A 17310-nucleotide genomic window follows, 5' to 3' on the forward strand; every position below is an offset into this window, starting at 1 on the left:
CAGCATCACATCGGTTGAAACAAAATTTGATCGAGTATCCATCGGTAACTTGGGCAGATGTGCACAACTGATATCAATCAAAAATTAGGGTCGAGGATGATCAGTCGGGAGCCCTGTACGGACCTGTTCATCAGAACAGGACAGTTATTAATCAAAAGTAGATCGACAGAGAACAAAGGTCGAACAAAGACCGATATCGACCATACGTCGCAGATCGGGTGAACAACAATTCAGCACGCAACGCAGTTCGGAACAATCAAAGGATTGATCGAGGACATAATTCTCAGGGGCTTATGAATAAGAGCGGCTTCGATAAATATGCCGATCCTATAGAAGCACCTCGATTATCAGAATATAACTTCAGCGTTGGTGCATCCGCTCTCGTGTCGGCCATCGGACGCATCAAAGACACTAAATGGCCTCGATCAATGCAGACCGATCGTGCCCGAAGAAATCCCAATCAAACGTGCGAATATCATGGTACCCATGGCCACAGAACGGAAGATTGCAAGCAACTAAGAGAGGAAATAGCTCGCTTATTTAACAAAGGGCACCTTCGGGAGTTTCTGAGTGATAGGGCAAAGAGCCATTTTAGAAGTAAGGATTTCAGCAAGCAAAACGAGCAAGAAGAACCGCAGCACGTCATCCACATGATCATCGGTGGCATCGATACCCCTCAGGGACCAATGCTTAAACGCACTAAAACATCGATGGTGAGGGAAAAGCGATCTCAGACTTAAGATTACGCATCCATGGGGACTCTGTCCTTTGATGATGAAGATGCAGAGGGGGTCATCCAACCTCACAACGATGCACTGGTAATATCCGTACTCATGAATAAAACTAAAATTAAGCGTGTGTTAATCGATCCAGGTAGCTCGGCCAATATCATTCGATTTAAGGTAGTGGAGCAGCTCGGCCTACAGGATCAGATCGTACCCGCAACTCTGTCCTAAACGGGTTCAATATGGCATGCGAAACCAGCAAAGGTGAGATAGTCCTACCAATAAACGTGGCCGGAACCATCCAGGAAATAAATTTTCACGTGATCGAAGGCGATATGAGATATAACGCCCTTTTCGGAAGGCCATGGATCCACAACATGAAAGCTGTGCCTTCGACCCTACACCAGGCCCTCAAATTCCCGACGTCGGGAGGTGTCAAAATGGTGTACGGAGAACAACTAGCCACGAAAGAAATGTTCGACGTTGACGAAGCTAAACCAGTGTCCTCACTTTCGCCGATAAAAGGATCAGTCCCGGAAGGAGAACGGGACACCAAATAGCAATCACAGACATCGGCTTCAACCCAGCCAGACAACCAGAAAATCGAAGAGGATGGTGATCAAAGGGTCCCTCGATCTTTCATGATTCCAGATGACTCCGACGCCACAAAATCGACGATCGAGGAGCTAGAGCAAGTCATATTAATCGAGCACCGGCCCGAGCGAAAGGTATACTTGGGAACAGGGTTGAGCCCTGAACCCAGGAAGAAACTTGTTCAATTTCTTATCGATAACATCGATTGTTTTGCCTGGTCCCATTTAGATATAACAGGAATCCCGCCGGACATAACGACGCATCAGCTAAGTTTGGACCCCAGGTTCAGACCGGTGAAGCAAAAGAGAAGACCACAGTCCGATAGAAAGCACGCATTCATAAAGGACGAGGTAACCAAGCTTCTCAAAGTAGAGTCGATTCGGGAGGTGAAATATCCCGAATGGTTAGCCAACGTAGTTGTAGTCCCTAAAAAAGGGGACAAACTTAGAATGTGTGTGGACTATAAGGATTTGAACAAAGCATGCCCCAAAGATTCCTTTCAATGAAAATTCCTCTATTTTGAGATTTATTGTGCAATCAGAATTAAGATACAATTCGACCATTAAGCCTACGGGCTACATTACTTCGAGTTCGAATCATTCACTCAACCAAGTCTACGGGCAATTTTTATTTCGAGTTCGAGCAAACACTCGCTCGACCATTAAGCCTACGGGCTACATTACTTCGAGTTCGAATCATTCACTCGACCAAGCCTACGAGCAATTTTTATTTCGAGTTAGAGCAAATACTCGCTCGACCATTACGCCCACGGGCTACATTACTTCGAGTTCGAATCATTCACTCGACCAAGCCTACGGGCTATTTTTATTTCGAGTTCGAGCAAACACTCACTCGACCATTAAGCCTACGAGCTACATTAATTCGAGTTCGAATCATTCAATTGACCAAGACTACATGCTATTTTTATTTCGAGCAAACACTCACTCGACCACTAAGCCTACGGGCTACATTACTTCGAGTTCGAATCATTCACTCGACCAAGCCTACGGGCTATTTTTATTTCGAGTTCGAGCAAACGCTCACTCGACCATTAAGCCTACGGGCTACATTAATTCGAGTTCGAATCATTCACTCGACTAAGCCTACGGGCTACAATAATTCGATTTCGAATCATTCACTCAACTAAGCCTACGGGCTACATTTTTGAGTCCGAGCAAACACTCGCTCGACCATTACGCACACTGGCTATATTTCTTCAAGATCGAATCATTGACAACTAATAAGCCTAAAGGGCTACATTGTCCCAAATTTGAGTAAACGCTCACTCGGTTACAGAGGCCACGAGGTCCAAATTTGATTAAGTTGTTTAAAATATTGTGAAAACATTCATAAGGCGAATAAAGTCCTCGCAAGACGGGAAACAAAAACAGAAGCAAGTCGGCGAAAGGGGAGATATGTCTATACACAATTTTATCTGCATGGGTGATTACAACGTAAAAACTAAGAACTAAATTTCTCGACCGGGAGTGGTCTCTTCTTTATCAGGTTCCCCCCCATTTTCGGATCAGCTCTTGCTCTCATCGTCGTCGTCATCACCATCAGAAACCAGAGCTTCAGCATCAACGTCGAGTTCTTTTGCCCTTTTTATCTCTTCCGCGAGATCGAAACCGCGAGCATGAATCTCCTCGAGAGTTTTCCTTCTGGATCGGCACTTAGCAAGTTCGGCGACCCAATACGCTCGACTATCGGCGGATTCGGCTGCCTCTCTTGCCTGGACTCGGGCAGCTTCAGCATTGGCCCGATAGACGGCCACGAGCGCATCCGCATCGGCCTTTGCCTTTTCAGCATCGGATTCGGCCTTGGCGAGTACAGAGGCCAACCGAGCCTCAAGCTCCTCAATTCTTCTTGCTTGAACCATGCCTTTTTCCTTCATTTTCTGAAGTTGGGTTTCGGACGACGATAACTGGGCTCGAGCAGTCTCTTTTTCTGCAGCAAAGCGGTCCATACCTTCTTTCCACCGCAGGGACTCCATCCTTATCACGTCGACCTCCTCACGAAGCTTCCCGATCATCTCTATTTTTTGCTGCAGCTGTGAGACCGAAATGTTAGCTATCGTTACGGTATCAAGCCCATAGGCTTTCAAAAGCATCATTACCTGCTCAGACAAATCATTCTGATCTCGATAAGCCTTGGCCAGCTCAGCTCGGAGGTCTTTTATTTCCTCCTCTCTCTGCCCTAAGGAAAGTCTAAGGGAGTTACTCTCGTCAGTAGCGTGGTGTTGGTTGGCCGCGTATCGATGCAGCTCATTCTGGGAACGAGAACATTGTTCTCGATGGACTGCCGCTGCCTACAAAGAAACAAGAAGCAAAGTTAACGAAAAATGAACATAAAGACAGTACCGACAAAATAATTTTAAAGGCTCACCTGATTCAAATCCTGCCGCAATCCGTGAAAAAGATCTGATTCATCACCGGCACCGGCAACGTCCTCGATACCGGTAAACAGGTCACGAAACGGATCTTCTTCATCATGAGGCCTGTCTAGATCGAGGGCTCCCAGAGCTTGAGCTTCCCGAATTACCCCTGCGGAAAAAGCAGGAAAGGTAGGCGAATCCTCGATCGCTGCTGCCCCAAATGACTCGCTTGGAGAGTTCCCCTCGGCTCGGAGGGGTTCGAGGGGCTCTTGGATTATAACCCCTGCCGGTTGACTCCGATGATAGGCGTCTTCGACATCCGATAGTTCGGGGACTCTACCTGAATCTTTCTCCGGTATATCTTCAGTTCGAGGCGGAGCCTCATAGAGCATCATCGATCCAGCCGGCGATGAGGCATCAGTGGCTCTCTTCGTTCGGACCGCCAGTGCGGACTCATTGTCCTCTTCTTCTTCTTCTTCATCTTCATCCCTTAGACGCAAAACGGATTCCACGGTCAAAGGAATGACATTCTTATTCGGCTTACGAGCCGTCCTCTTCTTCGGTTTTGGATATTCGGGAACCGAGGCTCTTTTCCTTTTATTTTCCTTCACCGGCTTTGGGACAGAGGTCGAAACATCCTCCTCATTGGACAGAGGCCTCAAGACCGCGTCTTTACCCAAACCTGAAATATGGGAAACCTTATAAAAAATATTTTGAGAAATGCCTCGTTCGGATCATCAGAGTCCGAGAAATGAGCTTACTGTGATTTTTTGCCTCCCACCGACCCTTTGACAAATCACGCCATGAGCGCTCGGCTTATGTGGAGGTCGAAACAAGAGCCCGTACCCAGTTCTTGAGATCGGGAACCGCTCTGGGCATCTAGGGAACCGCTACATCACAAAAGGAGGAGTGTCGATAAGAGAATAAATGGAAGAACAAAATAGAAGCAACAACAAGATCACACTTACGTTTCATATTCCACTCCTTGGGAAAGGGCATCTTTTCAGTCGGGATCAGGTCCGAAGTCCTTACTCGAACGAACCTGCCCATCCAACCCCGGTCCTTGTCCTCGTCAATACTCGAGAACAGAGCCTTGGTAGCCCGACGCTGGAGTTTTATTAACCCTCCTCGAAAAAGTCAGGGACGGTATAGCCGGATAAGATGATCGAGGGTGAACGACATCCCCTCGATTTTGCTCATAAAATATCAGATCAGGATAACGATCCGCCACAAAGAAGGATGGACCTGGCCTAGGGTTACCTGATATTGTCGACAAAAGTCAATAATGACGGAATCGAGGGGACCCAAAGTGAAAGGGTAAGTATGTACGTTCAAAAACCCTTTCACGTAAGAAGTGATATCTTTGTCAGGGGTAGGTATTATTACTTCTTTTTCACCCCAATTGCTATCCTTCTTTAACAGATCAAGGTATTTCTTGGTTATCGAACACATGTACCTCGATACCAGCTCACACCGGCCAGGGACCGATGAACCTTTATCAACCTTAAAATCTGAAGGAAGGACGCACGCCCTGGGAACACACTCCTCAGACCGTGGTTCTGCTGGTGCCTCATCGGTGACACACTGTAAAGATGAAGCCTTCTCTTTCTGAGGAATGGTTTGTGATGTTTTCGCCATTTTTGAATTCAAAAGTAAGGAATAGAAGAAAGTGACAGAGATTTGGTAGAACTGAAGAGGGGGTTTTTAGGAAAGAAATCACAGCTTTACTGGTAAGTTGGAGAGTACGAAGAAGAACTTGGGAAATTTTGGAAGATAGAAGATGTAAAAATGGTAAAAGATAAAAGTAAGGGTTATTTATAGGTTCAAACGATGGCGGTTCAGTATCAGCAGTGGCCGACCACCGCCTGACATGCATTAAATGCCTTGAAAGACTAAACCGACGGGACAACTACCAGATGTGTCATGGTCGAACCCGATGGAAACGACAAGATATAATCCGATCGAGCTGTTGAAAATCATATCGTTTCTCGCCATATTCTTTCTGAGAAACGAGGGGACTATCTGTATACGGTCGAAATAGATTTCAGCCTTGGCATGTCCGGTATGGTTCGAAGGGTGATGTATCGAAGTAAGATCCCGAAGGAGGGACGAACTAACCTCGAATCCGGGGAGGCCGGTCCGTGTCGAGATCGATATCATAATCAAACTCGAACAAGAATCGAACCATGACGCAGGGTAGACCTATCGTGCTGATAATCCAAAGACCAACCAACATTGACCTGGAATCAATTCGCGGGCTCGAACCAAGATCACAAGTTCGAACCGAAATCATGCTCGAACCAAAATCGAGGATTCTAAGCGAGGTCGAGCTCGCAGACAAAAGCCGTTGCAATCCCACTAGAGGGAATCTTGGCAGAAATTATGGAAAAGCTGATTTATCATGGGTCTCCCACTGAATATTTATTTTATTATGCTTGGAGCCGAATCCCTCCACTATAAAAGGGCTTGGTTATCATTTTTGTAGGACAAGTTTTTTCTGAGACTTACATTGTAATAAAAGTATTATATTCTTCTACAGTAAAGAATCGCTCTTCCAGTTTCTTAGATTGATTCTATTTGTCGTATCCTGTTCACTGTTCTTGATATCCTTATCTAGATTGCATTCTCTCCAATCTACATTTACATTTTATTTATCCTTGCATTTTGTATCCATTTTTCAGGTAAACAGTATTGCATACATATACACATACCCGTGTGTAAACTCGCTCACATTGCTGGTCTCAAGCTCGTATAAAGGAGGATTGCGATAAGTTAATAACTAATGCACCTTTTGACTTTGAGGAAGTTTCAAAATAGCCAGTGAAGACTAGCAAATGATCTTAGAGAAATAGAAACAAAATTTTTATTCAGTAACAACTTTATGCTTTGAGTACAATATGAATTAATTATGACTACAGAACTGAATTTTACACTTAAAAGAAACAATGGCAGATCTCCTTCAAAGGAAACTGCAGGTAGTTATACATATACTGACTAAACATGTCATCGGCCTCCCAAATCGACAAAGAAGAGCAATGGGAAGAAATCCCTACAAGTTATCGACGTCTGCCAAGGGCATTTTCCAATAGTTCCACAAGTTGAAATCTTCCTGCAACAATGAAAATACAATATAATTGAGTCAAAGCTCCAAGTAAACCAGCAAATGAACCCCCTTTGTAGAATTGAGAACGTCCACCCCCCGGGGAAGAAAAATAGTAAAGGAAAGAAAAAGACTATGCTTTAGTTCTAGAAATTCTTGAATAAGAAAGAAAATGTATATCTAAAGATAGGAAAACATGATAATATGAAAGTGCCGATGATGTTAGAATTACTACAAACGAACGAAAAAGATATTAGAGTCTTGCTTACCTGCTCAACCATGGATGTAGGAGGGAACATGTCATTAACTAGAGTGTGTAATGAAGTATAGGACTTCACGTCAATTTGGTGATTAATCGCTACCTCCCCCTGTAAGTCCAATTCAGTATGTTAAGCAAGAGTGTAACTTGGCAAATTGTACATTTCGTTTTTACAATAAAGCAAAGGGACGAAGATTGCGAACCTTCGGGTTTATTATAAAGATTTTGCCTTTTGGAATTCCAATTTTTCTGTAACTGAGCTCATCGGTGTCCCTATTACCAAAACCTGCGTAAAAAGGGTTGTAATCTGCTGGGAAAAGTGCTTTGATGTCCTGAAATGTAGAAGAATATATTAGAAGGTGGCAAACCATTAGAGAGATACAAAAGGATTGAGTCCACTGTAGTTTGGTTTGTGGGATGAGGAATAACAATCCCTGGATAGACTACAGGATTATTTTATTCCTCGTTTGGTTGAACTTTTGATTCTAGGATTAACAATCCCGAGATTATTAATACCACAAATATGGTATTATTTTTATCCCACTCAATGTGGGATAACAAAATAACAAAAATGCACTTCTCCAGAGCTCTTTGCGCAAAGTCCTTTAAAAAAGTCAAGGTTAAAATTGAAAAAATGTTCATCCCAGTTTAACTAGTGTAAAACCAAACACATATTTTATATTATACCCCATATATCCTATTTTTCTAGTCCAATATACCAAACATCTACCAATAAAAGTATACCCACTAAATAATCCCATCATTATTTAATCCACATATTATAATCCCGACATTACAATCCACTTATAACTTGTTCGCCAACGAAATGACCCCTTCCACATTAGGCAAAAATAAGACTTTAAGGTCCTTTTGGTACAATAGTTGACTCTCTGGATTAGACAAGATTAAATCACAATAAAGCAATGGGACATAACTTATAAGTAGTTTCAACATGAGGAATGAGACTGTAAAGTTGTCATTACCCTCCGACTACGTTAGAAAGCAAAATGTCGTTTTACGGTTTCAACCTGCTATCTATAAAAGGTTAGGAGAAGGTTGGATCCGTTCCATCTTTTTTTCTTGTTCTTCTTCTATCTTTTTCACTTTGTGGAGTATTTTCCCCTTGAATATTCTGCTACAAATTTGTTAATTGCCGTTACAGGTCGGATGTGTATTTTCTGTTTTTTCCTTTTTAAAAGGAGTATCAGTTCATGATAACCTGCGCACACCTTGATTGATCCACTACAAACATGCTACCTCCCACCAGCACCAAACAACTCTGTCGATCAAAGCTTAGCCAGATGGGAAGAATTACCTAATGTTGCTTATGCTGGAGTTCGAACCTTGATTTTCAAGATTGCCACTCCAACTCTTAGACCATCTGGTGACACCTTAGGGGCTTACTTGCGGTATCTCTTGGATTTTTCTTCTATTTGTCCCATATTTCTCCATTTTCTTTTTGTTTAAATTTTTAGCTTAAAAAGGTTAAACTTTTGAAGAAACTTGTTAAAGTAGTGGACGTTTGTTGTAGCTTACCAGACAAAAAAACTGGATGATAAAATATTATTATGGATTTTTGCGCTTTAAAGAAATAAAGTTTGTGTAAATGTATTTGGTGTTAATTATAATCAATGTTGTACCAAATATAGAATTAGATTAGATTAAATGCTGATCAGTTATCAGATATTTGATCTCCAAACCAAACATAGGCCAAGGATTTTAAGTCAGCCCTAAATCCCCTAATTAAAATCCAATCTAAAAAAAATAATATCCACTTTATCCATTCGTTCGCACCAAAAAGGCACCGGAAAGAACTGCCAGTTTTGGAGTATACTTACCTCTAAGCAGGCAATCTTGAATTCATGAGGAGCTCTTCTTATTACTGCCGTGACATAGAAGAGAAAAGGTAAATTTTGTCAGAGATCAAATTTATGCCAATTCCTTCTTAAAGGAAACAAATTGCACAATATCATACATGCAAAGTGCGACACAAAATCTAAAGATGATGGCATGGCACCAAAAACAGATAAATGGTCTTAATATGGAACTAAAAACCAGAGCTCAATGGGAAATTGAGAAAGGAGGCATATAGAATTGACAGAAAACCCTAGTACTGAGACAACACTGTTTCAAAAACTCTTTTTATCATATCAGTAGATAAAGTCAGTAGACTTACTACGGGCAAAGAGCTAAAGAATTCTCATTGAAACCAAACATCAAGAAACATGTGTAATTTGCATGCACAGAGTATGCACTTTGACGCAGACTAAAGGCAAAAGATGGACTTATGCAAAATTTGTACTTACTTACCTTCTCTGTACAATGAGGGAAATAAACCATCAGGTGAAATAACAACAGGTCCAGGTGGTAAGGATTTCCCATCCTGCAGATTGTTTACATGTTTCTGGTCAGAAAATCTGTTGCACAATCAGAATTTTACAAGGACAAGCAAACAGAGGCCAGAAATTCTTAAGCAGAGGAGGAGAACATGGAGAATAAGAAATGAAAAGAAAGGTTAGTAAAAGCAAAATCATAACGAGTGCCCAAAACATGCAAATGTGGCAGTACTCTATCAGTTGGTCGGCTTTGAGCTAATTCTTTTCAGATTATTTGATTTTCTGTTTGTAGATTGGCAAACTAATCAACAGATCTCTGCTAATTCAATTGCAGCGACATCTTTTACACCCAATAACAACAACAACAACAACAACAACAACAAAAAACCCAGTGGGGTATGGGGAGGGTAGTGTGTACGCAGACCTTACCCCTAGGAGGGCAGAGAGGTGGTTTCCGACAGACCCTCGGCGAAAGACAAGATGAAAAGAAGCAGCGGCAACAAGTGATAACAACAATAAGATATTAAGAAAATCGAAGTGAAAGAAAGCAATCAAACAGCAGGTAGTACCAGCAATCCAAGAATAAAGAGATACCATGCTAACACTAATGCTACTGGTCTGGGAAAGAAAAAGGGAAACGCTCGACTACCGACTAACCTTCCACCCTAATTCTCGAGCTCCACACCCTCCTATCATGTCTTACACCCAAGAAGGAAATACATCCAGAACTTTAAATCTCAGAACAACTTGCATAAGAAAAAGCTAGATTTAAAAAGTAAGAAAGGCAAGTTGAGAACAAGGCTGCCTTCTCTTGATAGTTTCCTGGATTTTTAGTTTCACCCCCAAGTTGAGAACAGATCTCTTCTTCTTTTTTTCCAATAAATATAGCAACCTCAAAATCAAGCTACGCATAGTAGGTCCCAAACCTGATAAGGAGGATTTGGGGAGTTGACGGTCAAGAAAAAAATAGTTTGGAATTGATGAGTAGTTGATTGGAGTTTGATTGATAAAGCTTCTGGCATAGCCATGGATATAAGCTGATGGCGTGTACCCCCTAATTAAATTTGGAAACAGCTTCTTGAAGTCCTTCTGAGGTAGTAATATGTTTGCTAAGACCGGAAACAAAAAAAAGTTTATATACAAGGCCAGTGGTGTTTAGATCTCAAATTACCAAGGTCTACACACATTTTTAGAGATGTTCATTTGATCCCATTCTATTCTCGCCTTGAAGTGTGGAGAAGAGGCGAGAGAGCCAGGTGGAGTAAGGAAAATGGAGACAACAACTGAAATCCTAATAAACTATGTATACCCCTAATTTCAGTTTTCAATTTTCTCATTTTCTTGAAAAGGGAAAAAATGAAAGAAAAAGGAGACCGCATTGGAAAAGAACGTTTCCCTGTACAGAGAATCGAAACAAGCCGAAACCGAAACCAAGCCAAACCGAAAAAACAAAAAAACGTAGCCAAAAAAAAAAAAGGTTCGGCGAATTTTCTTAGTTTAAAACAAATAATGCAGAGCCCTATATGTAACAGTCCCTTCGGGAACATCTTATAAAATTGTAACGATATAGAGAAAATCAGCATGGCCCTTGCACAAGGATGACAAGCAGAAAATCAAGAAATGGTCCGACATGTAACAGAAAATCCAACCAACATGCTCCCTTGGGATTTTGACATAATCTTCTGTATGTTTTAGAAAATTAAAAATTAGCGACCTCGGTATTTCATGTATACGGGACTATGATTACCTGTTTGAGATTGAACAGAAAACTTTTGGTCAGATAAGCTTGAACGATTGCCCGTGCACTGAGAAAGAGTAGCTGATACCCATTTTCCTGCAATTACGAGAAAGCACATCCATAATAAAATATTGAAGAAATGTAGTTCAAACATCAACGAAATGGAAGTGAGAGGTCATAAACATTAAGCCAGCTTCGTGTTAGCATGATACTTCATATTTACAAAATAACAAACGAAGAACAAGGAACATGCAGGGAACAGAGATATAAGAAGTCATACTGTATACATATTAGTCTTTGACCAAACTTTTGTACATTGTATAATGTCCAGCATGTTGAATCAAATACTCTGCCGTGAGGTATGTAACTTTGCCAGGTCTCACCTAAGCAAATATCTTATATAGGAGTCTTGTCATCCTGTACGAGTGGGCCTGCGGATTAGCCCGCCGCACTTTGTCTAAAGTTATGGTAACTAGAATACAGAGCTCTTCAATATAAATTTTAAAATTCTTCCATGCTCATTTATGAACAACTTATTTTTTTCCCAATTTTTATAAGGATAAACCCTACATGATACCATCAAAGTTTTACTTTCCTCTCTTTTGATAATATATACATTAAATAAATTTCCTGCTCATCTCTGGCAGATATGTTTATCAAATCACATTAAATGTCATAGGCATAGCTCCCCCGCAAACATCGTTTCTCGTGCTGAAGCATCAAATCCTGAATTGCCACATTATTTGAATTGGAGGAAAGTATTGGTTGTACTTTGTCTTACAGAATTTTATCAAATTACAAAAGAACGATATATATATATATATATATATATATATATATATATATATATATATATATGTTTAAAGCTTAATTGATGCGATGACTTGAAGACGAAGAAACATTCAAATATAGGACAGAGAAAAGGAATACCTTGATTGCAGAGAAAAGTCTAGCGATTCCGGAGTGGGTCCAGTCCTTTCCAACCAAAGGCATGAACTGACCAAGAACGTCAGACCTAGACATAAAATATGCACTTATTAAGTACGTTATAAAACATGCCCTCAACCAGTCTACTACGATAGTTAGATAGTACGTCGCCAGAATGAGATAATGTTCCAACAAACAGTTCTATTCTCACAATTACAACTTATAATATTCTTTTATGCTCTCAAATCTGTTTTCTTTATAATGCTTTAAAATTTATTAAACGAAGGGAAAAACACGCCCGCATACAAGAAGTACACCAAAAAGCAGAAAACCTTACAAAAAGATATTGTTTTCTCACATCAGCTTAAAGGTCAGAAATTTGGACATGTGATCCTATAGAAGGCTAACAAAATTTTGCAGCTTGAGGTATAGTGATCAAAATAGCTTACTTGGTAATAGTCCCATCAACATCAGAAATTACAATCCGAGTATTCCACTTCCACAAATATATATGGGCTTCAACCTGTTTTAAACAGTTCGTTTAGCATTGCGATACGAACCAAAACAATAAAAAAAATTACTATTTTTTTTTAGGGAAAAGGGCCAAATATACCCTTCTACTTTCATATATTGTCTATATTTAACCTCTGTTATACTATCGGGCCAAATTTACCCCTATCGTTATACTATCGGGCCAAATTTACCCCTACAATCAGCAAACTTTTAAAAATACCCCTTGATCTGTTAAGTAATCTAAAATCTCCCAAATTCTTTTTATTTGAATCACTTGTTGTTCTTCTTGGTCCACTATTTTTGAAATAATTGGCATTTACCTGCTTTCTGAATTAGAGAAAAAAAAATAAGAGAAAAAAATATTAAATTATACAACCGAATAAACAAAGTATAGTAAATTGAAAAATCTAAATTAGATAGCTTTTCTAAATTCTAAAAGTATTTACAACATCCCAATTTTAATGAATTCGTTGCACCAAATGTATGGAGACTTTGCAAGTATTAGTGATTGAAGTTGAAGTTACTCGGAGACTTTACATTGTCTAATTCAACTTTGCTTTAATTAAATGCCTACACATCGTGCACTCTTAAGTTAGTCGATCGAACTCTATACTAACCAGGCAATGACAAAATATATTTGAATATACATGTACATACATGATGATCAGCTGCATATAATACACAATAAATAGACCCACTAAATTCTACAATGTGTATATGATTGAAAAATAAATAAAATTCTAAACCAATTTTATTTATTACAAGAAGAGAAATGGGTGCATTGGTAATTAAAAAAGAATTATGAATAATTTGTATAGTCTAGTAACTTTAGCATTCACATCAATAGTAATTTTTGAAAATAATGAAGCAAGAAGAACAACAAGTGATTTAAATAAAAAGAATTTGTGAGATTTTGAGTTACTTAACAGATCAAGGGGTATTTTTAAAAGTTTGCTAATTGTAGGGGTAAATTTGGCTCGATAGTATAACGGTAAGGGTAAATTTGGCCCGATAGTATAACGGACGTTAAATGTAGACAATATATGAAAGTGGAGGGGTATATTTGGCCCTTTTCCCTTTTTTTTAAGTAAACATATTAGGCACAAGTAACACAACAAACCTTTTGCTCCCCTAGGACTCGAGTGGAAAAAATGAAAGTCACCAAATTCTGCCCCTCCTTCAGTTTCAAAGATTCGATTTGATCAGAAGAAGGGACATTTGTTCTCACAAGTTGCTTGCGAGGAGATTCCTTAGCTCCTCGTGGTGTTGTTGTTTGTTCTGTAGGCTGGTTCAGTGAGCTTGATTCAGAATCAACAAACACCTCTTCATTTGATGCATTACTACTAGTGTGCTCAATTGTCTTAACTCTTCTAAATGGAATTGGCCAAAGCCTCCATCGTCGACCAGAAGGAGTTGAAGGCAACTCACTAACATCCTCTCCTGTTTTTAGGTTCTCGTCCTGCTCCACGGGTATGACATCAGTAGATTCAACTGGTAATTCCATATTATACACAGCCATCCCGAGAACAATTGGAGCAGCTTTGTCCCACTGTAAATAGTTTCCTTGAATTCGAACAACTAAATTTGGATTAGTAATTATTGAATTTGCAGAACTTCTGAATTCCTCCTCAGAAATGCGACTTGCGTCAAAGGCTTCTCTAGCAGCAATGGAACCCATTCCAGCATGAAGAAAATTCCTACAAATAGATATCTCTACTCCTGCAGATATCACTAACCAAAATGTGTGAACATAGTGAGAAGTAGAGTTAAATCGAACAACTAAATGATGCACTATAATTTTAATCAAAAACAAAAGGCAGGCCTGCTTGTGCTTGAATCAGTTTCTGTACCTTTAAGCAAAGCTGCAGTCTGATCCTCCAAATTGTCACATTCAGCGCATTCATCTGATCCTTGCTCGCCATTTTGTGTCTCCTCCACTGCTACAGTTACATCAGTCTGTTCCTTTGTGTCTGAAGCATTATGGTCCAAGTCACTTTTCTGAAGAGTTACAACTTCAGGCTGTAAATCTTGTGAGAGAGAACTGCAGGGAAGGTTGGAATCAGGAGTTAACCCATTTTCAGCTTCACTAATTGCAGGAGGGCTCGTATGAGACTTCACTTCTACATCTTCAATGACTCCCTGAATCTCCGACTGAGAAACCGTATCTGACCGATTAACCTCATCCTCGGCTTGCATGGCTAATGCTGATAGCTCTAAACAGCTCTTGAATACGTCGTCCTTCTTAATGCTGCATGATGTGCTCTCCACAGTGCTATTCACGCAAAGATCTGATTCCCGGTTCTTCAGGTCATTTTCTGGAGTTTGATCAAGGTGCTTCCCATCAACTTCAGAAACTTCTACCTTGTGCTCGACTGTCGTGCTCTCATTTTTCATGTCGCAAGTATCTGCCGAGGCAACTTTGGATGTGTTCAGATCGCTGAAATAATCATCAGCCCATGTGCCATCACCTGAATTGAACTCTGAGCTATCATCACAAAATTCAGTCCCCTGACCGGGACCCAGATGGAACTGGGGTGTATCTAATTCGACATCTTCCGTATTCCTTTCAGACGATGAGATGGGTGCTGTCAGTATATGACCATCAACGCTTACTAGAACAACTTCAGAGCCCGAATCCTGTGATTCTAAAACATGCTCCATATTTTCCAAATTATCATATCTACTGGAACCGTATTCTGATAAATCATCAAGAGACGACTGCTCATCTGGAAACTCATAATATCTTCGGTCAGCATCCGAATCTGTCCTATTTAATCGATCCATACCTAAAGTAACACGTTCGTCTCGCAATGGCAAATCAGCTGCCGCATTATACTCATCCTCCTCATTTTTAGACAGCATATCGTCTTTTCTACTTTCTTTATCATCAACATTACCAAGATTACTACCATCCCCTTCGCCTTTCAGACTATCGGATTCCTTGAAGCCACCAATTTCCTCATTCTCATTGTCTCCAGTAACCTCTTTGATAAAATACGCTTCACCGGAGTTATCAAGATACATGTGAAAATCGGCTTCTTTGCCATTAACTTCTATTCTAACTACCTTTTCTGCTCCCTTAAGAACACCCTGAAACTTACCAAATCGAACGTACCAAGGCGTGCTCCTAAAAGTCCCATCATGCTGTTTCACAACAATTATATCAACTGCTCCACCGAAAGGGTGAAATGGGGTGGCAACTGAGTATACACCCTGTGTTATAAAGCTACTAACTTTACCTACAACATTCATCTGTTCAACTAACAAAAGAATTATATTCCCCCAAAAATACAGAATAATCAACAGTTTAACCAAAACCTAAATGCTATATTACAATCTAAGACACTGTAAAAACCAAACAGCTTCAGAATGATCCAATTGAAATAGATCCCACAGAATACCAATCAAGAATACCTGCATGCAACAGATAAAAAGGGGGAGAAAAAAAACAAAATGTGAACATGCATAGTATTGCAAATGACAAATTCAAGATCATATAAGAAGAATTTTAAAACCCATAAAGAACAAAACTTTACATCAAGAATCTTGAAATTACAAAAACCCAAATGAGAATTCAATTCATAAAATGCATGAGAACCAAAGAAATCTTAAGAACCACCCCTTCCCCTCCCCCCTCCCCCCTCCTCCCCCCCCCCCCCCCAAATTAGCAGAATAAATCATATACTTACAGATTGAAAAAAGGTGTATTCTTGAAAATCTTGGAAGCTCCAACGATCGATGGATCAAAATGGAAGTTAATCTCAGAGCTGAGGAGGGTTGACAACAAAAAAAAATTAGAAAATAATATTAAGAATTTCTCCATTCAATTTATATGTCTATATTATGTTATATATATACAAAAGAGTATACCAGGAATATTATGAGGGTATCTTTTTTTTTCCTTTGATTTCTCCCTCTCTAGAAAGTAGGTGACTTCTGTTGATTTTTCTAATATAAAAAATTGTTAAATACAGCAAAAATAAATTCTGGAACAAAAGGGGAGCTTTGAAATTTGGACTGATAATGAAGAATTTAATGAATTTTGGATAACAGACACAACCAGAGTCAATAAATTCCTTCCAACTTGCCCAAAATATTATCACCTCTCAAATTTTTCCTAAATGCACAATGTGAATAAATAGGTATTGTCCTTTCAACTGAAGACTACTGTAATTCCATAAATACCCTTGGAATTTATTGTAAGATGGGTTGTTGAGGAGGGTATTCTTGGAAATTCAGTAACTATGGTGAAACGAGGTAAAGACAATTATTGCACTCTGTTGCAGTTCGAATGTAAGTTGGGGCGTTTGGCCTTCATATTTTATTTTATTTTGTATTAATAAATATATTTTAAAATTATTTATTTTTTATTAAGTTAATAGTACTACTTATGCTTTCTAGTTCTCAAGAAAAGGTTCCTAGGTTGAACAGGGAAAAGAAAAGAAAAAAAAGGAAGGACTTCTAGAACTAGATCCTAACTTTCTAAGAAGTATCGCCTTCTCATTTTTTTAATATATCTTATGAGAAGCCATCTCTTGGCCAATGCAAATTGGTTTTACAATTTATTTAAATTAATTACTCTTATTTTATGAGTGAGAGTGTCATCAAAAATATTCTTTTTACCTTCAAAAGGTATTATTAAGGATGCATACACACTACTCTTTTAAACCCCACTTATAATATTACATTAAAAAAAAAAATTGTTGTAATTACTTGTTTTATGTGATATATTTTTTATAGTATA

At 39.5% G+C, this 17310-nt stretch overlaps 1 protein-coding gene and 1 non-coding gene across 3 annotated transcripts; one reads left to right on the forward strand and one right to left on the reverse strand.

Moving 5' to 3' along the window:
- Window positions 1-6533: 6533 nt before the first annotated feature.
- LOC104094781 (phosphatidate phosphatase PAH1-like) lies at window positions 6534-16674 on the reverse strand. 2 transcript variants are annotated; one of them, XM_009600777.4, is made up of 12 exons: window positions 16437-16674; window positions 16256-16333; window positions 14417-15980; window positions 13687-14285; window positions 12503-12576; window positions 12057-12141; window positions 11136-11222; window positions 9363-9435; window positions 8891-8934; window positions 7256-7384; window positions 7063-7161; window positions 6534-6802 (listed from the first exon to the last, which is right to left on the reverse strand). In XM_009600777.4, the coding sequence occupies exons 3-12, from the start codon at window positions 15816-15818 to the stop codon at window positions 6743-6745; spliced, it is 2652 nt and encodes an 883-aa protein (XP_009599072.1). In that variant the 5' UTR covers window positions 15819-15980; window positions 16256-16333; window positions 16437-16674; the 3' UTR covers window positions 6534-6742. The 2 variants fall into 2 exon arrangements, with proteins under 2 accessions (XP_009599072.1, XP_009599071.1); XM_009600776.4 differs by having other exon boundaries at window positions 13687-14297.
- LOC117276417 (U6 spliceosomal RNA) lies at window positions 10920-11023 on the forward strand. The gene has a single exon (XR_004506676.1). It is a non-coding gene; the product is annotated as a U6 spliceosomal RNA (small nuclear RNA).
- Window positions 16675-17310: the final 636 nt, after the last annotated feature.

Source organism: Nicotiana tomentosiformis, chromosome 7, assembly GCF_000390325.3.
Source record: "Nicotiana tomentosiformis chromosome 7, ASM39032v3, whole genome shotgun sequence".
Classification (NCBI taxonomy): domain Eukaryota; kingdom Viridiplantae; phylum Streptophyta; class Magnoliopsida; order Solanales; family Solanaceae; genus Nicotiana; species Nicotiana tomentosiformis.